The sequence below is a fragment of the Pholcus phalangioides genome, unplaced genomic scaffold, assembly GCF_987345545.1.
Source record: "Pholcus phalangioides strain wild (caught in Gottingen) unplaced genomic scaffold, Ppha-v1.0 ptg000003l_1, whole genome shotgun sequence".
Taxonomy (NCBI): domain Eukaryota; kingdom Metazoa; phylum Arthropoda; class Arachnida; order Araneae; family Pholcidae; genus Pholcus; species Pholcus phalangioides.
This window is the reverse complement of record NW_028301596.1, coordinates 39,495,215-39,518,720: the sequence shown is the minus strand read 5'-3', so window position 1 is coordinate 39,518,720 and position 23,506 is coordinate 39,495,215. Positions and strand designations below refer to the sequence as shown.

At 35.1% G+C, this 23,506-nt stretch overlaps 1 protein-coding gene across 4 annotated transcripts in view; it reads left to right on the top strand.

The window, feature by feature from the left end:
* Positions 1–23,506, top strand: part of LOC149088524 (protein trachealess-like) — a 294,081-nt gene that overhangs the window by 164,861 nt on the left and 105,714 nt on the right. The window contains exon 1 of one of the 4 annotated variants that reach the window (XM_089248055.1): positions 17,235–17,589. The exons of the other annotated variants lie outside the window; for them this stretch is intronic. Coding sequence (XP_089104181.1) covers positions 17,444–17,589 — 146 coding nt within the window. The 5' untranslated portion in view covers positions 17,235–17,443. Of the gene's footprint in view, positions 1–17,234; positions 17,590–23,506 lie in introns of those variants that run through there. 4 annotated transcript variants of the gene reach the window in all.

Genomic DNA, 23,506 nt, shown 5'->3' with positions numbered 1-23,506 from the left:
CTGAATCAGTGTCTGCAAACTCACCCCAAAATCACTGAAAATCTTTGACAACAAAATTAGCGTTGAGCAGTATTATGAATAAACCTGAAAATGAAAGTGTCGCTGCCGTGCTATCCAGCCCATTGGGAAAGTGAACGAGACTTGGGCTCTCGGTATCCAGGACGAATATTATCATTTGTTTGCACAAGACACCTTTCATTATAGACACAACGCCGGACAAATTTAATATTTTAATGTAGCCCGTGGGCTGTTATATACATCTTATATGTAAATGTTGAAAGTATGTATGTTTGTTATTTATACAAATCGACAATTTTCGACCGATCTTTGCCAAATTTCCCATATATACCAAACAGGACCGGGATTGAACCATAGATTACTTAAAAAGTTCCTCAGAGCTGGGCAAATGCCCAAAATGGGCGAAAAACCATCGGGCAACAATGGTTTCTAGGCCCCCAACAGTCACTTTCAGAATGTTTACTTTGGTTACAGTGGTTTCCTAGCAATGTGTTTCCGACGTGCGCATGCTTTACAAGGGTTTGTTACTTCTTTAATGCTGCCGGTATATGATAGTTTATTCCTTTATAATGGTTTGTTACTTTTTCAATCCTCCCAGTAATGGAAGGAAATGCGGGGAGCGCCGGGTATTATAGCTAGTACGTTATATGAAAGAGCTCAGTGAACCAGAAATGGATCGTGCGCCGCGCGTTCACACTACGACCAGTGTTGCTACGACCCACTATTGACCCTGGTTTACACTATAAATTTACAGTCCATAAAAAAACCATAGTTCTGATCCATGTGAGTCCATCAGAGGTATCAACTAAAGTGACCCGACCCCACGATGTAAGCGTTCCTGCGTTTTTAACCGTTTTAAATGATTTTGATAAATTTTTTTTCAAGTTAAGACCTTAGACATATCACTTATTTGTACCTAACTTACATATTTGTATATGTAATTACATATAAACATAAATCGATAAAAAAAAAATTAATGGTCAGTTTTGGTTCATATGTGAAGAGAGGTTAGTAGATTTAAACTAATTTATGATTTATTTTTGTATTTATATAAAATTCTTGACAATTCTATAATAGTTGTTTTTGGCACTATTCGGTTCCGAATAATAATAACCCGTAGCCACGAAACTCGATTGGTACAGAAAAGTCCCTTGGCAGATATCTTTAGTTGACACCCAGACTGAGATTTTTCACGGGGCCTCCATATTAAAATGTAAAAAAACCTCATCTTTGGGTCCCCGGGTTGGTGTTCTATCGTCCTCCTCTATGCGGGGGAGCATGCTCGTGACTACTACCCAGAATCCTCTTAACACTCAATCGTGGGATGGCATTGGCGTTTTCTCTGCAAAAAACATGGCATTTGATGTGTGTCCGGTCCCTTCGACTCGATCATGTTTGCCTGTGTACTTCGCCGGGACCCGGGCTTCTAACCTTAACCGAATCAAACGGAGAGTCACCTCGTCCTTTTTCCCTCCGGTAGACAAGTGGGAGGGGGGGGGGGAAACTCGAGGAGTTGGGGGGAAATGGGGGTCCCGAGGGACCTACTGTATAATGGAGTACGGTACTGCCTCTGCTGCTGCTGATTGAGCAGCCCTCTTCTTCTTCGTTCTCCCATCATCATCAGGAACTGGTCATTTAATAGCTAGAGGAGAGGCGACAAAATTTGTGTTAAGGTTCACTCACTCACTCAAGCGTCAGGTTGCGGACGGACCTCCAACAACAACAACCACCACCTTCATCTCGGTGATGATCGAAGAGGAAGGCCAAAATAAATTGCTCGTCATTTTCGGTGCTTTGTAACCGCTGATAATAATCAAACTGTATTGTATAAATACAGGGTGTCCCATATATTTCGCAAATAGTTTAAAATGTCATAAAAGTTGAAGGAATTGGTGTATTTGAATGTGGTTTGCGAAAAAAGTTATTCTCGCGAAGGGGATTTTTTTTTGTAATGGGAAAAAAATTTAGTTCGAATTTGTCATAAACAGAGGGCACTACAGTATACCACAAGAGCAAATAACGGGAAATATGCAAATCAGAGTGTTATAAAATGCACGGTGTACGATCAGCACCTCCTAGAGATAGGCCTCGGCACTTTTTGCCATAAACGTCATTCAGACTGCCTAGCAAGTTTGCCACATTTTGAAACACAGCATCCTATTTCATTTCTTCTTATTTTGGCGTAGAATCTTCCTGGTTGGCGCACAAATACCGCATAGTGATTGGATGTGGGGCATAGAAATCACCAATTCTGAGCCCGATCATTTGTTTTCCTCACAACGACGATATTGGCACGAGCAGGGAATTTTTTCTCCTGAATATTCTGAGGGAAAATGGGCTACTTACTGACGTCACAAGCAGAAGGAGGAGGCTTTCTATCTCTAGGAGGTGCTGGTACGATCATTTCTGAATTTTCTTGTTACTGGCGCTTACATAAAGTTTTCATTGTGGTGTTGGCATTGGTGGATAAAGCAATACTGATGAAGTTTTATCTCAGTCACGAATCGCCCGTTGAAGCATCACGAACTTTTCGGACGCAAAATGAGATTGAAGAAAACTTGAGGTGCAATCATTCCTATTTGCTTCCATGCAGTGCCCTCTATCGACAAAAATGTAAACTATTTTTTTCCTATACCAAAAAAATAAATCCCCCTTCGTGAGATTTTTTTTTTGGAAACCGCAATCAAATATACCAATTCCTTTAACTTTGATTAATTTTTAACGGGACCGAGTCCCACCGTCGCGACAGTGGTGGTCAACTGAAGTTCGTTATCTGTGGTTCCCGCAGTTTTAGCCGATTCCAGGAAAAGATTCCAACAACGAGATAACTCCAAGTGTACGTCATACAAAGCCTATACTATTCAAGAATTTTTCACGGCTTTTGATACATTGGGCAAGCTGCATAAAGCTATTAAATACAATCGAACGGGCCTGCTGTAGGTATGTGTGGTGTGATTTTGTTCAATGACAACGTCCTCATTAATATCTTTTAGGAAGGTCTCTATGAAATCTGAAATCAATCTTGAACGAAAACATTCATATTATTATGGATCTTGAGTAGCATTTCTTTGCAGTGGAGCAACAACAATTTTTTCTTCACGGAAGCTATTCATCAATCTCCTCAAGAAATTGTGCGTCTGTGAGGTAACCTTTTCTTTAACACTAGTACATTCTGGAATACTTAGAGATTGCTGTCTCTAATTCTGCCAATAAATAAAATGTACATCGTTGCTCTAAATATATCTAGTCGAACGTGTCTCATTTTATCTACCCTTGAACAATTACAGAGTGAGTAAAACTTCCTGAAATTAGCATAATGAATCTTTAGAAATCGGAATATGTAAAGAAGACTAATCCAAAATTTTGGACCTCAAGCACGAACTCAGATCACAAACATCTGGAAAAGAAACACCCATTATGAAATCATTGTAAGAAAATGCACAATATATTAAGTGAACGTGCATTTTTAGTACATGAAAGAAAATTCAAAGTTCGTGCTGGAAACTCATAGTTCCTCTAAAAAAAATATTCTCCAGTCCATCCTAATCATTCAATTTATAGATAAACGTGGATATAAATCCCATTATTCTGAAATAGTTTATTAATAAATTTCATTATTAATTTCTAATAATCCACTGTCTTCCAAAAAATATTGTTTTTCTATAAAAGTTGCATAACTCGTATCTCAAGCCATAAAAAATGACTATTATACGTAACGGCTTCCTTATAATCGTTCATTTTTTAAAATAATATTTATTAGATCCATAAAAAACACTCGCAATCAAGACTAAATTTTTTTAATATCATTAAATATTAAAATTATAATTTAGAAAAACAAAAATCAATCACGTATCATGTAATGATCGAAACTTTCACAATCATGTCCTCCCCTTCCCTAAAAAAATACCACAATTATACTTCATACTTTGTAGTACTTATAATGGTCACCGTAAGAAAGAATTTTTAATGTTTCCTGCAATTAATGATGTTTCTTTTTTATGTATTTATAATAATAATATATTGATAAAAAAATTTTGACATTAAAAACTCAGTTTAGAGAAGAGCCATTTTAGACTCATCAGCACGAGCATTCATAAAGGCCGTAAAAACGAGGCTTTAAAAATTTCTGGTTTCTTTCGTATGTAAAAATTTCATACATTTTTTATAATGTCTCGGACAAACAAAATGAAAATTAGATGATATTGAGCTTAAGATATGCCATTTTTTGGCGGGAAAATATGGGGGAAAAACTGCCATTTGCATAAAAATTTGTTATTTGATGAGAAAAATTTTTCCTCTGAAATAAACATATCTTGCTTGAAATAATGTGCTCAAGTAGGGTAATACATACATGCATAGTTTTTTTTTGTGACATGCAGTGGGTAATGTTCGATTTTGTTCTTAACAGTATTAAAAAATGTATTAGGTATGTAGTGCAATGTTGTATCCATATAATACGCTAAAATAGCCTCTTTTAGAAAAGTTCAACAATCATATAATTTTAGTGCTAAATTTGAAAATACTATTATAATTTCCCGTGTTTAACGCCAACAGTCCTGGCCGATTGATTATATTATTATTACTATTATATATTATTGGTTTTTTCTCTTATTGGGCTGCTGTATTTTTCATAATACTTGTAGTTAAGATATATTTGACATCCATATTTTTGTGGCCATCTTTTTTCAGCCCCCCTCGTTGGGAATTTTGCCTGTTGTGGCATCTTTTTTCAGCCCCCCTCGTTGATAATTTTGCCTGTTGTGGCCTTTGTATTTTATTTGTATATTATTGTGAATGTGATTATATTTCATATCTATACTTTGCTGTTTATGACTACAAAAAACCCTTTCATGTTAGAACCCTGTTGTTACCCATTGAATAAAAAACCATTTGATAGTATACAACAATTACTGTAGATTTTTGATTTTTTTAAATTAATTTTTTTAATGTTTTTGAACAAATTTACTATTCTCAAAATGCAGTAATTGTTGATTTTGAACCAATGTAATATGCAGCATGATATAGTTTTTAGTTTTTATAATTGCATTTTTAATGCATTTATGAATTTTAATTGCATTTGTATATATGACATCCATATTTGTTATGGACATCTTTTTCCTCAGCCTACTCGTTGGGCATTTTGCCTGTTGTGGCCTTGTTTTTGGATTTGTATGAAAATGAAAAAAAAAAAAAATGTGTTGTGAAACTATAAATTTTGTATCTTTTATGCTTCATACCAGTTCAAAATTTATGAGCCTTAATATCGGTCACTATGTTTTAAAGTTCGCTGCAAAATCAATTTCTGAAGCAAACATAAATGCATAGTAACCGATATCTTGGCGCATGAAATTTATGCATCATGAAAATTAAAAAAAAAAAAAAAAAAGATGTTTCATATCGCATGTTGTCATTTTTATGCTGCATGTCGGTTCAAAACCAAGAGCTATTTTACTTAAAGAATTATAATAGATAATTTTATTGTTATTCAATAGGTAGCAGCAGGGCTCTTAGCGTTCAAGCAATATTTCCGTGCACTTCTCTTCCTTACAAAAACTATATATAGGTACGCGAAAACGTACCGCACCTCTAAATATATATATTCCCGCAGTCTCAATTTTTTTTTCTTAAATATAATTTGATTTTATTGATTTACCTTTGATATGTGGAGAAAAACCAGAACAAACAGCAAGTAATAAGTTTTTGGGGCAGTGCATTTACTGGTCGAAAATCTCGGGACGTCTGATGACCCTATCCTAAGATGGAATAGCCTATAATGGGCTAACCCCAGCCCATTATTGTTTCCACTTCAATTGTTAAATTTACAAAATAGAGTAAAAATTAAGCGATAAATGTTATAGACAATAAATCTCTCCTGGAATGGGGACCAGCTAAAGATTCCAGCCTATGAAGCCAGTTGCAGTATATGAGGACTTAGGACCATATCGAGCTGCTACATATTAGAACCGTAAAAATTGATCAAAATGCGTTGACTGTACATTTGCATCACGATTGGCCATCGGAACCGCGCTCTTTGAAATTTTAAGCAATTCTTTATTTTAAAAAAGTGTCTAATTCATCTCTGACCTAAAAGAAAGCAGTCAGACCTTTGCATAACGTCAAAAGATGACTTCATAAGCGGGGTGATTTAATAGCTAGTGAAACCAGCATGCTATTTATACTAGTAGGAACTTCCAAAAACAGATATTGAAAGTGATTGACGTTATAATCCTGCTCCACCAAAGTAGCTCCTAAGCATACCATTGAACACCGCTCTGTTTGAATGAATAGATTTTTTTAAGCAGAGGGTCGAAGAAAAACCTGAGCCATGCTGGAAGCTGTGCATGATGTATGTGTTGTAAACCTGACGTGAAGTCTGTATCTGTGTAATGCTTGTTATGTGTAGTGCCGCCATCTGCCGTCAATTTCTCTAACTATGAGCGAAGTGGAATGATTGAATAATTGTATTGTTGTGGGGCTGTTGCGCTCTGTGGCGAGACTTCTCAACGGGGAGATCTGCTCGCATTCGCGCCTCGGAAAACCAACTTAAGAAGACCACCACTGCGGCACCACAGTGGGGTTCAAATCCCAACGGGGTCAAATTATAGTGATGGACCACAGTGGCGTTGACTGAGGTCTTCTGTATTTCTTGTCGACGCCATCCTCAAAAATCCTTGAACCACCATTTAGTCAAAAATTGTCTCGAAAATAATAATAAAAATTCCAATATATTTTTTTTTCCGGAAATTCTCAGAATAACCAAAATAGTTTGAGTAATATATTCCAAGCATCATATCGATTCCACGAACAAAAAAAAAAAAAATATCTCAGTTTATACAGCTGATTAAAGTTGAAGAACAAGGTGAAGACACGAATATATCAAGTTCCATAAAAAAATGTTTTTATCCGAAATTCTAGAAAAAAAAAGGAAAAATTTTAAGCGTGAAATGAGCAAAAAGGAATTCTCTAGAACAATCCAGACGAAGAAAGAAACTATAAGAATGAATTACAGTAGAATTTGCTATGCAAATTACTTTCTATCAATAATTTGCTTAACATCATAGGGGGAAAAAAAAGCCTCAGCCGCAGGAAAAAATTCCTAGAATTTTTTCTTCTTCTCTTTACCATATATATGTAATAAAAAAAAAAATCGAGGAATAGAGGAAACAAAGCCACTTACTTGTGTGTGGGTAGACAGAGAAAGAGAGAGGGATATTTTTTGTCTCCTGTCTTGATGCAGTTAAATATGCAAATAAGTCGGATCATTGATGCAAAGACCTCACCCTTCTTCCTAACCTCTAGCATTTTTTTTATATGAGATTTTTTTTATAGGTCCAAACCTTTTAAGATTCCTAATAAGAATAATAAAAGAAGTAAGTGATAGCGGTAAGACATTTTATTTCTTGTCTGTATAAATTAAATGTGACATTTTTCTCTTCTCCTTTTTTGGTTTCGCCACCTATGGAGATTGTCTCGCCGTGATAATCACTGACAGGGACTGTGCTCGGAAAGTTTCGGCGATATGTAAATGAGTTTGCAATTATTCTAATGCCGCGTGTGTTTCTCCCGTGGAAAGTTTCTAGGGAAAAAGTTTCTCTCTGGAATGTGTTTGATATTGAGAATATAGAGTAGGCATGGCTTTTGTTGATTGTGGAGAACTTTTCTGAAGCAATTTGTGCTGGTGTGAGGATATGGAGTTGGTAAGGCTTAAATTAAGTTGACGCTAATTTAGGTGGACTGGATGCAGTGAAACTTCGATACAACGATACTCGATATAACGAGAAATACCTCTGTGTATCGATATTTTAAGTATCCTTTTTTTGGAATTGCCAATAGCCTGATGAGTGAATTGCATTTAATTGTGAATTCTCATATTTTTCTGTATTTCAGTGAATTCTGCTTAATAATGTACGGTTTTTTTGGATGATGATTCCTGCCTTAAATGTATAAAAAGATACTGATCCCTGGCGTGTGGAAAATATAGTTCCCATAAGGGGTTTCCCACAGGGAGCATTTACTTTCTCCAGAAAAGAATAAGAAGTCAACTTTACATCATACCCCTGGGAGCACCATTAGCATCTCGTGAGCAACAATTTAGTACGCCTGGGGTTTATAGTGATTATTTCACATAAATATTACATAATTATCACACTGCAGATATACATTCTGAAAATTTTTCAACATTTTGTGTCACATTATTACTGTAACTTAATATATACAATTGGGCTTAGAAGGACTCTAAAAATGTTTGGGGCCCTGGTACACCAAAATCATTAGTACGCCCATAGGCCTACGCAGAATTCTCTCGGGGGGGGGGGGGTTTCCATGTTTTTTCTTCTCGGGGGGTTTACGTTTTTTCCTGAAAAATAACACTATAATCTCGGCAGGGGGGTTAACCCCCGTCCCCCTGCCCACGCCGATCATAAATCCGTCTACAGCGATACTCGATATAACGATAAATCCTACTACAACAATATTTTTTTAATTACCTTGTTTGGAATTGCCTATAGTGTAATGTTAAACTCCATTCGATGCAAGGATATCATATACTACCATAAATCTCTCCATAACGATATTTTTGGAGAGATTTTGCAACTGGCCTACAACGATGTTTTTTTACATTTCGGTAAAAATCACCTTCAAAAATACTTTGCCCTGTCTACGTTCCGAAGGCCCCAATAAAGTTGCCGTGTAGAGCTAACTTCTGCGCAGTACACAGATTTATTGTGCGGTAAACCATTTTACAGTATGAAACGATCAAATTCATTTTAAGGTGGTACTAGCAACGTCAGATTAGAATAGAAACCAACAACAGCTTAAATTTGGCGACGCGACTGATTACTACCTCTCAATATAACAATAGCCACCTCTACAACGATATTTTTCTCGGTCGGTGGAGTATCGTTATGTCGAGGTTCCACTGTATACACGGTGAGAGAAACGTGTGTGACATGCTGCTGTAGCAAAATATATAGTATTTTCTTTTAATTTATTTTACTTTAATTAATATTATTCAACATTCGATTCAGATTAATTCCGACGATAAGTGCACGGTCTACACCAGTTCCACGACTAAACTTTACTATGAGCTAGTTTGTAGCGCCATCTATTAGGAATTTATGGAATTTTTTTGTGTGAAATGCCTTTTCAGCTTTCCAATATTTGCATGGTGTTTTTTTTTTGTTCTTTAGTATTTTTGTAGAAAGTTGTGGGTGTTTATTTTTTTTCAATTTTCGCTTTGAATTTTTTTTTGATATGAGCACATCCATAGGGTAAGCTACCGTCTAATTTCTTTAAAAATGGGAGTATTATGGATAAAACCTTAAAGACTGTAATAGCAGCAGCCTCATCGATGTATAAAATTTTATTGTGGTTATAAAAAAATATCTGGTGGTAGCTTTCTGTCTCAGCTAATATAAAAAAGTGACGAGACTAGGCAGTGTGATCAATGCTTCATAGACTGCGCCACACACAAGACCACAAAAATTCAGTCCAGAAATTACCGAGTTCATTAACAATATGTAAGGGGCGCCCTACTAATTCGTAAATTGTTTAGAAATTTTTAAAAACTGAAGGAATTGATATATTTTTTAAAGCTTGTGAAACAAGTTATTCTCACAAAATGTTGTTTTTTAAAGGGGGGGGGGGGGTATAGAAAAGAATATCAGTTCAAATTTTTGTCGATAGAGGGTGCGGCATGAAAGAAAATAACGTAATTCCGAACGCTGAACCGTTCTTCAATCTCTGTTGTGTCCGAAACGTTCGTAAAGCTTCGGGTGGTGATTCGAGGCTGAGGTGAAATTCCTCCACCCAGAGTTGTACGCAGGGGTTGCTCGGGGGCCACTGCCCCTCCCTCCCCAAGTCAACCGAAAATTAGAAAAAATATCAATATTTCGGTGAAAAAATTAAAATATCGAAAGAAAATACCCTTTATATAATATATGCTATAATTCCAACCAAAGAGCAAGCAGGTTTTCGAAGTGGATTTTGTACAATGGCTCACATCTAAACAATCAGGGAACTCATAGAGAAACAAAAGGAATATACGGGCTACGTTGTGTATGGCCTTCATTGATTTTGAGGAAGCGCTTGGCTCTGTCTTGACATCTGCTGTTGTTAAAGCTCTAGATGTAATTGGGGTAAAGAAGACTTACATCAATATCATTAAGAAAATATACAACAAAGCAACTGCATAAATTCGTTTGAATAAAGGAAAAACAAGGATTAAACTTGGAAAAGAGGGTGACAGGGCGATATTATCTCAGTAAAGCTCTTTACCGCTATTTGCGAAGTATTTAGAAAAATGGATTGGGATGAGAATTAGGAATTAGAAAATATATTGAGAATTTATCAACCATTTGTGTGTTGCCGACAACATTGCTATTATCAGCAGTAATCCAGACGAACTAGAAGGAATGATACAAGAACTGGCCAAAGGCAAGTATTCAGGTGGGTTCGAAAATGAATCTGCAAAAGACTGAAGTTGTGTTCAACTCTTTTGCTTTGAAGGAGAAGATCTTGCCCAACAACACAGAGATAGAAGAAGTAGAAAGCTACGTATACCAAGGAAAAGAAATTACCGTGGAAAACGGAATCATTAATGAAATAAACATAAGAATCAGGATCACTTTCGGCTAAAACCGTGCAATTCTGAACAGCCACGTGTCATTATGCCTGGAAAGAAAAGTGTTTAATTAGTACGTGCTACCAGCACTGACTTACGGAGCTGAAACATTGACACTCACAATCAAGACGATACAAAGGTTACAGACAAAGCATGGAAAGTTGCATGTTAGGTATCACGAGAAGAGACAGAAAACGAATTCCTTGCATAAGAAGCCACACAAAGATATATGATATCATGGAAAGAATAAAACGTTTAAAAATAGGCTGGACATATTGCAAGAAGACAGGACAACAGACGGGGTCACAAGTATTCTGGGTTGGTACCCCAGTGGTGTTAAACATCCAAGAAGGCTCCATCCAAGATGGATCTACGAGATCCGAAAAGTGGCTGGAGTCAACTGGATGGCAAAAGCACCAGAGTAAATTGAAAAAAAAATGTAGAGGAGACCTTCATCTAGCAGTGGATTGCAAATGGTTGGTGATGATGATATGATTAAACGATTTCTGTTAATTTAAATGCTTTTTGTTCATACGAAAACAATGTAAAAAATAAAATAAAATTTTATGGAAAGAAGACTTCAACAACCGGGAAACATCAATAGAAACTGCTTGGCAAAAAATATACAGGGAAAGATTCTCCGACATATTTTTAGAATGATTTTATGCAATAATATATCAGAGTCATTGAGATTTCAGATCAAGATAATTAGCTTACCAAATGATTTAACGAATTCTTAACCAAATAGTGCTTAATCATTATTTAGATGATTTTGATGACACTCGTAAAGATTCATTAGTATTCCATGCCCATGGGGAAAATACGTTTTTGATTCATTAATTCGTATGACGAGCAATGCACTTTTTGTTGAAAAAAAAAAGTCCTAGTGAATCATGAAAAGCATTTTCCAACCTTTTCAACACTAAAAAAAGACGTCAATAACGTGCACTGCCAGAAAAATACCGCAATGACAAACAATGTAGCGCAAACATAGTTCATGTGGCAATTAACTAAATTAAAGTGAAAAAATAAGAGCAACGAGAATCATACATGAAAATGTTACGGTAAATGTGATAAATCGGTTATTATACATATTTACCAATCGTCTTGGTAAGTTTAATAAATTTATCACTTTTACCGGGCAATATACATAATATCCAAGAGTCATTGGTAAATTTGATAAATACTTGAAATTTATCACCTTTATCTGTGATTATGCATAATACCATAGTGTAATTGGTGAATTCGATAAATATGAAAAAAAATCTAAATGGGTCTAGTATGATGAATATAGTCGGATCCTATACAATGACAACAGATTTTACGATCGTACCAATATAATGATATGAATTATCATGTGTAGAAACTTATATAGTACGATTCCTCAGTTTTACTAATGACGCGACGCTTGTGTGCTATACATAATCACCAGTAAAAGAGATAAATTTAGGGAAATCTATCAAACTTATCAAAATGTTTGGTGATTATGCATCGGGGAAAATATGTTGTGAAAATTTTGTATGTTTATCGTTCAACTTATAGTACCTTTGACTTTTTAACTTATTCACCTTTATATTCCTAACTGAGCCCTTCGAGTATACCTTTGGGTTAGGGAGCCTCCATAATTTTAAGTTTCGTTAGAGCAGGGGGGTCTAAACCTTTTCTTTTTTCACGGAACCTTCATGCCAACAAGATGAAGTCGTCAATCCTATTGGGCCAATAAAATGAAAGCCCACGGATCCCTTTATAAAATAATATTCACACAAAAACGATGAGGTATTTTTTTCTTATCCAGCTCGCAACCCTCCTGAAATCTCTCCAAGGACCTCTGGATAAGAACCCCCCACGTGTTTGAGGGAACCCCCTTATAATGCTAGAAGATTGATATTTTCCACTGTTGTTAGGGCATACTGAAGTCATAGGTAACGGCAACCATCCCGTTGCCGTTTTTCCATTTTAAAGATTTCAATTAAGTCAACAGAAACAAGACAAAGTTGAGATGATTTCAATAATTTCTCTTTTATGAATTTGCGGGTCCTTGATCTCTTCAACTTCTTATGTTCTTAATTTCTGATTAATATTTTCATGGAACCCAGGGGTTCCCCGGAACATCGATTGAGTGATACTGTCCTTGAGTTATGAAGGAAACTGGTTAATGAACCAATAATTCTTACAAGAAATCGAAATACGTATCACTCCTGTAGTTGTTTTCACTGTTGGATAGTCTCAGATGCCAAGAAGCTTACTTACTGGGGTGAGCCGGAGAATGGTTAAATTTCCCAAACGCGGTAAAAAGCAAAAACAGGTTATTGCGGGAATTGATATGATCAGGTTATAATAATATAAATATAATTCTTTCCATCACATAACCAAGGTGAAAAAACCCCATGGTGTTTATTTCGACCCTTGTCGGAGCCAAAACTTGTGTCACATTCACACGTTGTATAGCGTAAAAACACGTGTGTTTTATTATGCAAAATAAGAGTGAATACCGTCGGATTTTTTCCGATACACACAAAAAACTCCCCGACACGACATTCCAGCAAACGGGTGATTTGGTGAACATTTCGCGCCATGCCATAGAAAAGACTGAATCACGGCTATTTAGATACCAACTGATTGGGGTGAATTGTACTTTTTTCCTGTACTCCCCTGGATTCCCGTGTACCTATAACCCTCGATTCCACCGTCTATCACTGACGTCATCCTTGTCTTATTCCCCTTAGTGTACTTTGTACCAGGCCCTGTACATACACTTCTGTTCTGTTTTCGACCCCCACGGTTGTAGAAATCCCATGGGATTTCCTCCGAGGCAAGCCGCGTAACCAATGAGGCTGGGTGCTGGCGGTAGATTACCACGACGGCGGCGACGAAGTCATATTCTTGGGTGATCCCCGTCAGATACAGGCTATACACACATTCAGACTGTATAATACTTGTACGTATATCATGTACATCTAAAGCGTAGTATGCTAATTTGATGTATTTCGGTGACATTGAACGAGATAGCGTGTGATTTTAGCTAGGGGAAAAAAAGTTATTTTTGGCGACGGATGTTACAATTGTTACCAAAAATATTCTGGAGAACAGACATACCTTCAAATATTCTCAGAAGTAATAAAAATTTGGCCATAAATATTCAACAAAAAATTTGAAAAATACAGTATAACTAAGTAGAGTATAAATTTGTGATACTGTATAACCTGTTACTTCGGACACCCCTATATGCTGGGCACCTCTCTACATTGAACCGCTTTGAATGGAACTGGCCATAATCCTCCTTTTATCAAAGCATGTCCACGATACTCTCTATCTTGTACATTGGACAACCTGAGTTCTTATCTTGGACAGCTGGTTATATGCTCAAGTGCTGAATACTAGGCAGTACATATGAAGTTATTGGGAGGTAGGTTCTCAGGCAAATCTAAAAACAGATTTATTGAAACAACTTCATTGTTAACTTACAAAATAGGATTTCACAGTCAGATTCTGGTATTTTTCTTGCACCTTTGCACATCGCTTTATTTCCTAAATCTCTCTACATTTGAAAGTTTTATTCAATCCTCTCAATATTGTTCTGTATGTGTAGTATCATTCTAGGCTTCTTGAAAGTGTGAAAGTAAATTTTAATATTTTAATATTTCATTATGAGTATACGAAAGTCAGTGGAGTTGATCACTGAAAAAAGTGATTAATTAATATATTGAATAACTGAATTTAAATTATTTAATTGCAAGACATTGTAATTAATTAAAGGGATGTTTTGTGTACACAAATTATTTTCTAACACCTATTCAAAAGGTGTCCATTCATTATATCTGCTTGTAAGTGTTGTTAGTTTCTTGTTATGTTTTAGTAGTTGAAACCTTTTAATGATGGCCGTATAAAAATTTCTTTATACCCGTATATATTGGACATATTTTAATGGAACCGTTGGTCGCCAACTTAGACAGGCTTTATTGTATAATCTTTCATTGGCATTTTATTATCAACTTGTAATCTGGAGCAGTGTTTTTTAAGGTGGGTAATATCACCCCCTGGGAGAGGGGGGGGGTACGGTAGAAGTCGTAGGATTAATATAGGATCCTATAAATTGGCTTGAGTTGGGAAGGGTAAGGAAAGAAAATCGAAGAAGAGGGCGATGTAACAAAAAGTTTGGAATTTTTAAGATCTAAAGCAACGTTTCTCAATACTTTGGCCTAGTCAGGACCCATAAATACCAACCAGTTTACTATGGTATCTCTGGGATGTAGAACATTATATACATAACGCGAATTCATTAACATTTCCTGTGGAACCCTCATCGATGTCTCAGAATCTCCAGTAGAGAATGCTTGATATTAGGTACTAATTAAGGAAATTTACATGTATTCTGAAGACAGATATTACGGCATCGTGATGGAAATTTTGTACTAATTCTCCTATAATGAGGGTCCTCTACTTTTATCGAGTCGTGAGCACTATCGTTCAGCATAAAATGAAGAGCACCCGAGCAATTCTAATATATGATTGAAATAAGACAAGCTTAATGTAATTCTGTTAATGTAAATTTAATTTTAACTCCCAGGAATGAAATCGGGAATAATCTTTGAGCCCCCTTGGGTGATTTTCACAAGTGCTCGTATGTAACTGGGTGAAGATATCAGCCTTTTACATAAGTATGAAACTTTTCTTGGACATTATAGATGGATCCTTAATACGTATGTAATGTAGGTCTATTTGTGCGTAATTCTTACTCATTAATGAAAATATGATCATGTAAAACTTCTCATAAAATTTGTGATTAAAAACTGAATTTATGATTCAGTCATTGAATGAACAGAATATAAATCATCAGACTTTATATATCGCCATCAACCTTTCATTATCGCCATTATATTGATCAATAATAATCATGTTCCGTGATTATATTATCACGCAATGAGAGAGATTGAAATAATCATTCACAAAGCACGATTGCGAATTTAAATTAAAATTTTCTCACGACAGTTTTTTTTTTAAATATTATTTACGTGGTAAAATTGTTTCGAATTATCTATCGAAAATAATAAATTATGCTTCGAGATCTTAAAAAGTTAATCATAATAATATTAAACCAAGCAAATCTTTATTATTATGGTTTGAAACTTTTTACCGACCGAATTAAGGATCTGAATTGATTTTCTCAATTTTTTCTGTAGTTTATATATATCCCTCCTCCCCAATTCCCCCCCCCCCCCACTTTAGAGATATCAACTATAAAATTCATGAAATTTTTTTTCGCCTGCATGTTTTCTGAACTTGCTCATGACCATAGAAACAACATTGCAATTAACAACAAAAACAATTAAAGTCTATCTTCCTTGAAAATGGATGATTTAAGAAAATTAAATTTATAGCATAAGTGATGAAAGAAATCAAATTTTCTTTGTTAATTAAGTTTGGAATCTCACATGTTTATGAGAAAAAAAAATCATGTGTTTTCATGTAAGAAAAATATATTTTTTTTCTAATTACTAAAAAATCCATATTCCCAATTGGGAACATTGGCCGTTAAAAGGATAATAATTGTAAATTAAATGATTATGTCACGATAAATGTGATAAATCGGTTGTTATATATGATAACCGGTTATTATGCATACTTACCAATCGTCTCGATAAGTTTTATAATTTTATCACTTTTGCCGACGAATATGCATAATACTCAAGTGTCGTTGGTAAATTTAATAAATACTAAACAATCATCACTCTTACCGGAGATTGTGCATAATACCAAATCATCATTGGTAAATTTGATAAATACTTGCGATTTATCGTTTTTATATATGATTACGCATAATAACCCTTGTGTAATTGGTGAATTTGATAAATATGAAAAAAAATATCTACAATGATACAGTATATGTGCATGAATTAACATTTGTAATTCAAAATGTATCGTGTAGTATGATTTATCATGTTTACCAACGACGCGACGCTTGGGTACTATGCATAATCTGCGGTAAAAGCCATTGATTTAGACTAAATTTATCAAATTTACTCTACACGTTTGGGTAGCATGCATAATCATCGATAAAAGTGATAAATTTTGCAAAATTTATAAAACTTAACAAAATGCTTGGTAAGTATGCATAATAACCGCATTTATCACATTAGAAGGTAACAAATATAGAATATGGATCGCTCCTTACCCGAATGGCGCCATCGCTTTTAATTACCAGTGGCCAGATATGGTTATTGTTGTCTCTGAATGGTGCAGAAGCTGGCTGCGAGTGTTTTTACGGCCCACGCAGGAGAAAGTCAGATTGCCCGCCGATATTCGGTTTCTCTTTGCGGCTGCTCAAAACTCGTCCCACAGATCTCGCCGCGCATGGGTTCCCACCACCCACGTGCTCGGGCATCCGCCGGGGCGTGACAACCAATCACAGCACCCAGAGGTGGCGCAGTTTCAGCCACACTTGCGAGCTTGCGCCGCTAAGCCAAACTCTACGGACAACCCACCAACATCACATACGAAAGAGGTCGAACAAGGACTGGACTTTTATACGACCTTTTATATTTATCATCACATACCTCTCTCTTCTCTTCTCTCTCTCTCTCTCTCTCTCTGTTATCGTTATTACAGCTACTGATGATCAGCCGTCGTGGTTTTTTTTTCCTGGAAATTCCTGGGGCGAGAGCTGATCCCTGTTACGATTTTGTCCATCATTTAGATATAGTTTTGATTATGGACGCCCTCCTCGGACGAGGGTGACTTCAGTTTCTTTTTTTTCTTCGGTTGTTGTCGTCTTGATAGAGGTTATAATCGTAAAGGGAATCCCCCATGCTGATGCTAAGGCATCCACCGCAGCACGGGTCCGCGGCTGGTCTCGGTGACCCTCACAGGCATCCCTTGGCTGCAGGACCCGCTGTCGACTTGACTGGACACTATGCGGCTTTCGCTGGTCAACCGCCGTTCACTCACTCATGGTCAGTAATATTTTTTTTTCATTATTCTTGCCATCATATAATAAAAAGTTATGCGTACAGTGGAACCTCTCGGTGACGGACAATTACGGGACCGGACATTCTGTCCCCCGATAAGGGAGTGTCCATTAATTATACAGATAATGAGATACACTGAAGCCCTTTGACGAAATTCCAGAATAGTGTCCGTTATGAGAGGTTCTGCTCTATTCGTATTTCTTCATAATCAATTTTGGATGAAATTTATCCGATAGAAAATTAAAATTTCCAATTTATCTTTCTTGAATTACATATTTTTAAAGACGATAAAAAATTACTGATAAATTTTTTAGTAAATGTTTTAAAAATTGTTTTTAAACTCAAGGGTCTACATTTAATATCTTACTCGGATAATTTACATATTTTTTGTAAATTTTTATTTTAAAAGATAACATCAATACAATACAATCATAGTAATATAATTATGCATTTAGTATTGCATAGAAATTTAGGAAATGATGTATTGAATTGATATTCATCAAATAATCGCAAATTTATCAATCAATCAATTTGATGAAATTCTTTATCTCTGAAATTATAATTGATAATTATCAATCTATAATGAATCAAGAATGAAATTATTTAACTAAACACTTGACAAATTACTCAGGATATTGATAATTTCATATTTATTAATTATCATCCATTAATGGTTGTTTATTAGTTTATTGCGCAGATATTAATAGTAGCTCAGACGTAAATATTCATTAAAAATTTAGTTGAAACATAAATAGTTTATTGATATAATTTATAAATGCTTATCCCTTTTTATTTTTATAATTTGATGTTTTGTACGTCCTTTGATATCTATGAATTCAATTCATTATAAGAATTCAAAAATGAAATCTTAATTAATTTATAAGTTATACGATGCTAATAGTATGTTAACATCGATGAAATAATTAGTGAAAATCTGATGAATTCAATGTTTCTAAGATCAATCTGTAACCAATAAAGAAGATGAGTTTGTTTTGCTTTCATTATGAATAATTGTGGTTCCCATCCTGTGGTTCGTATACTCACTGGAAGGTTCTTTGAAGACTGGTTCTGGAAGACTGTTCGGGAAATATTTAGTGGTAATAGGAAAACAAATAAAGCGATAAAAACTCCATAAAATGCTGATTATGGCACAACAGGAGTTACTTGAAGCATAATGGAGAAATCATGATATACTGATATACATTATTTTAAATATGTAAATTATAGTTATAAATTTTAATGATTTTTATTCCGAGGGAATATAATCTGAATTATTTTTTTTTCAGTAATTATTTGAAAATTTATTGTTATTTTTTTTTAAATCTCCTGGACACACACACACACACATATACATTTTTTAGAATAATTCGTAAGTACAGGATCGAAAACCAATCAAAAGTTTTGCCTAATTATGAATAATAATTACAAATTATACTTGATATGCAATTAAACAATTACAATATAAATAGCTGTAAAAAATTATTGAACTAACTGCATGTGTGTTTAATTTTTGTCATCGTCTAAGTAAAATCATGATAAGAAAAGTATATCCGTGACTTCGTTGGGAAATTCGCCATTCAGTAATGCTACATGTAGTAATGCAAATGGTTATAGGTGGGACGTGATGGAATGGCCTTGCTACCAGCTTCCGTGAAATTGTTTTTTGTTTTTGTTCTTTTGAAAAGGCTATCGAAGAGCATTTGTAGTTTGCGTATTTTGAGGGATGTTTTGATCAACAAAAAACAACTTCACGGTATACAGTGGAACCTCTCTCTCAAAACGGACACTCTCCGTTAACGGGCCCTTTTTTACTCTGGGTCCTGTGGAATAGGGCTTTAACGTGTTTCACTCCCCGATAGTGGACAGTAAATGCAGGCACACAAACTCTATTTCTTTTCCAAGCTCTACATCATTAATTTTTATTCGTAAACCAAGATTTTATCATATTCAACTAACATTATGTTTAATCCCAAGATAGTGTTGGTAAATACGGTAAATCGTTAATTAGTTCCTTAATTAACTGAACATATCTATGGTCCAGGATGAATTATAATGGCTGTACAGCTATATATAATGTTGATACGTGTGAAGAAAGCCAACATTAAAAGACTGATAATGTCGTTATAAATGTTTTTAACGTCTTCACACTCATTTTATTTTGGTTTTTATTGCGAAATGTGTATGCAATTTATGTATCATGCACGGATAAAATTAATCAATTGGTTTAATGAAGAGAAGAAAGGTTAAAAATTTATCCATATTTTATCACATTTTACAACTTTATTTCGGAATTATGCAAAGTCGTCGGTAAAAGTGACAAAATGTAGTGAAATTTAATCAGACTATCTTCATCGAGATGATTGGTGATTATGCATAACCACCGGTTTATCACTTTTACATGCAGTAACATATGCATAAAACGTATGGGAACCGATTGAGACCGAAGCAAAACGTCGTATAAATGTGAAAGGCGTGTAAACGAGGTTCCACACTATATCGCACCTACCCGTTAGCGGACAAGATTTTTAGTCTCACGTGTAATGAGACGTTCTGCTGTAATTGAAGAACATTATCTTGGTTATAAATTTAGGGGGATATTAGAGATGTAATTATCTGTTAATGGGGTAGAAATGTTCTGGATTATTATTATTATATTACTGACGAATTTTTTTGCATCTTGGCCGTTCTGCTAACATCTGGGATTTGGAAAAGGGGGGGGTGGGGAGTCTTCAGTGTTTTAGATATTCTGCGTTAAATTGAAGCTTACCATAACGCGCTGGTCACCAAGTCATGATAATTGTATTATATTTAGAATTGTATGACGGCGTCCTGATCACAAGGACTTGATGAAATGCAGCGATGCAATACAGTCGTACCTCAACGGACGAACCAACAGGCCATAAATTACTGAAGACATTTTTTTCTGAAAAAAAATGTTATTTTCCATTTAAATATTAATTTTCATTAACTCCAAAATTATCTCTTCCGTTAATATACGAATTTTTTTTGGTAATATATTCCTTTTAATAATTCATAAATTACGTTATTAAGAATTATGAAATTATTTCTCTCATTAATTTTGAAATTATTGTGCTCATTGATTCGGAATTTATTTCATCAGGGTATTTTTCAACGCTTTCGTAAATTATGTAATTGTGTATGCCTTTTTTGGATGCTGACTTATTCCTCCTGTCGAATTGTATGGGATAAGAGGCCCCAAAAAATGTTTGGAACTTGTTACTACAGCCCTTGGTGATGTATCTAATGGACTTTAAGTGATACCTAAAAAGTATCTCAATGTTCTAAATACCGCAGTATAGCTGTTGGTGGCCTGAGGGGCTTTATCAAATTCTTTTGTATCTTTTTTTTTGATCGCCTTTCAATGTTTAGTAAAGATTTTCTCTAAATCACGGCCTGCCATGACGAATAGCCCGGAAAGTTACATGTGGCTCACGGCCATGCGTTGAAGACCTCTTACCTAGAAAGTTCTCGGAGCAGTGGATGAAGGTAGGCGCAAACAAGACTAGGTTCAGAATGCTATCGGCAAAAAACAAGCGGAACTCCTTCATTTGCTCCTTCGACTAGCTCAAAAATTTCTCTTTTGCTGTCCACCATCCATTACGTTCGTGGACGAATCAACGAATCGAAGTTCAGTTTCGACGCTAATCACCGGAGACCCTTGTCATCACTTCAATCTCACCTTTGGTGGTCTGATGGATTGAGAAGTCATCACATAGGAAAGTTTATTTGTGAATCGATGGTAATGACAATGCAGCATTACGTCCAGGTCATCATGCAGCTATACGTGCTGCCTCTTACCCTCTTCGCTCCAGACGCACACAATGTGCATCTCATTTTTAACAGTTTTAAAATGTTTTATTTTACAAATTATTTTTTGTTTCAAGTTAAGACCTGAGGTAAACTTATGTGCCTAACTCAAATGCTTCCAGTAAAGGCATCATTCATTTTTATCATTTTTGTCGCACCACGGTCATTTTCTACATACGAGGGCTAATTAGACCGATACCTACAATTTATTGCCAATTCCGAACGGCAGGCTTGGCTTTTTTATACTCATCGAGATGTTGGTGCACTAATCCCTCGATGTAAGACTCCCTGCGGTAGCAATTTTTTACGCGGTCATGTCATCGTTTCTATTGTACCCCTGTGTCAGAAAAGTTTTCTGACAAGGACGAACCGGGTATCGAACTCGCGACTCCTCTAAGCATCCTTTGGTAATTTAGGCGAGTATCTTATCGACCTGAGCTACCGTAAAGGTATCGACCCTAATTATTTTTTTTCCGTTTTTGAAAGGCATTTTGGTATACAAATAAACACAAATCAATCAAGAATTTTTTTAATAGTCAGTTTTTTGCTCAGGTGTGAAGAGGTTATGGTATTAACCATTTATGCAAGATATGAAGAAAACTGGATGTTGTGTGAAGATGTTTATTATTATTTTTTCTCACTCACATCCAGTTTTCCGTATACCTTGCATAAACTCATAAACAATCAAAGAGCATTCGTTCAGTATACGAGAGACCCGGGTTCGACACCCGGTAGAGGCAGAGATGAATTTTACTTTTCGAAAAAATCAGCATCTTCATAAAACATCAATTTTTCTCTGTATATCGTACGTGAACAAGTAGAGAGCGACATTATGCCATATTAATACAGTCAATTCGCGATAACTCCGATAGCTCGAATATCTGTTTAAGTTAAAGTTTCCACTCAGCCCCAGAACATTTTCCGTATTTAAGTGTTAAAATTTCCCTTAACTCGAAGTTTCCTAGGAATGCGATAAATTTAAAAAACAACATTTAGAAATCAGCATTTAGCAATGGAAATCAGCATTTAGCAACAGAAATCAGCATTTAGCAACAGAAATCATCATTTAGCAACAGAAATCATCATTTAGCATTAGAAATCAGCATTTAGCAATAAAAATCAGCATTTAGCAATAGAAATCAGCATTTAGCAATAGAAATCAGCATTTAGCAATAGAAATCAGCATTTAGCAATAGAAATCAGCATTTAGCAATAGAAATCATCATTTAGCAAATTTAGCAATAGAAATCATCATTTAGCAAATTTAGCAATAGAAATCATCATTTAGCAAATTTAGCAATAGAAATCATCATTTAGCAAATTTAGCAATAGAAATCATCATTTAGCAAATTTAGCAATAGAAATCATCATTTAGCAAATTTAGCAATAGAAATCATCATTTAGCAAATTTAGCAATAGAAATCATCATTTAGCAAATTTAGCAATAGAAATCATCATTTAGCAAATTTAGCAATAGAAATCATCATTTAGCAAATTTAGCAATAGAAATCATCATTTAGCAAATTTAGCAATAGAAATCATCATATTTAAATTTAACTATTCAATAACCAAAGTTTCATAATTATGAAATGATGAAACTTTGGTTATTGTCTTAATGAAGGAATCGAAAGAATTTTGCGAAAGCTTGTTGAAAGATGTTGAAAAGGCTAAGATGGACGGTTGCGAAAATTAGCATAGTTTGACCAGAGAATGTCCTTTAGGAGTGAATGTCGGAACTTCATTAGCTCAATGCTTTTCTCATTACTTCATTAAAACATTCAGCAAGTTTCATAACTTTCTGATGAATAGTTACCACTGCATAGAAATGAAGCTTGAAGATATGAGTCATATGAATTCAAGAATTAGCATTTGTTCATATATTTTTTATATGGTATTCAAACACGCTGTGTAGACATGGATGTCGAAACCGATGTTTTTACACCCAATTACTATTATATCTCTTTATTAAATTTCATATGTGTAGTTTTCAGATGAATAGATCAGTTTCAGTTACCTGTATATGGGACAGTAAAAGCACGAAGACTGGCAAAACCTAGGTTTTTCCGGTAAGACC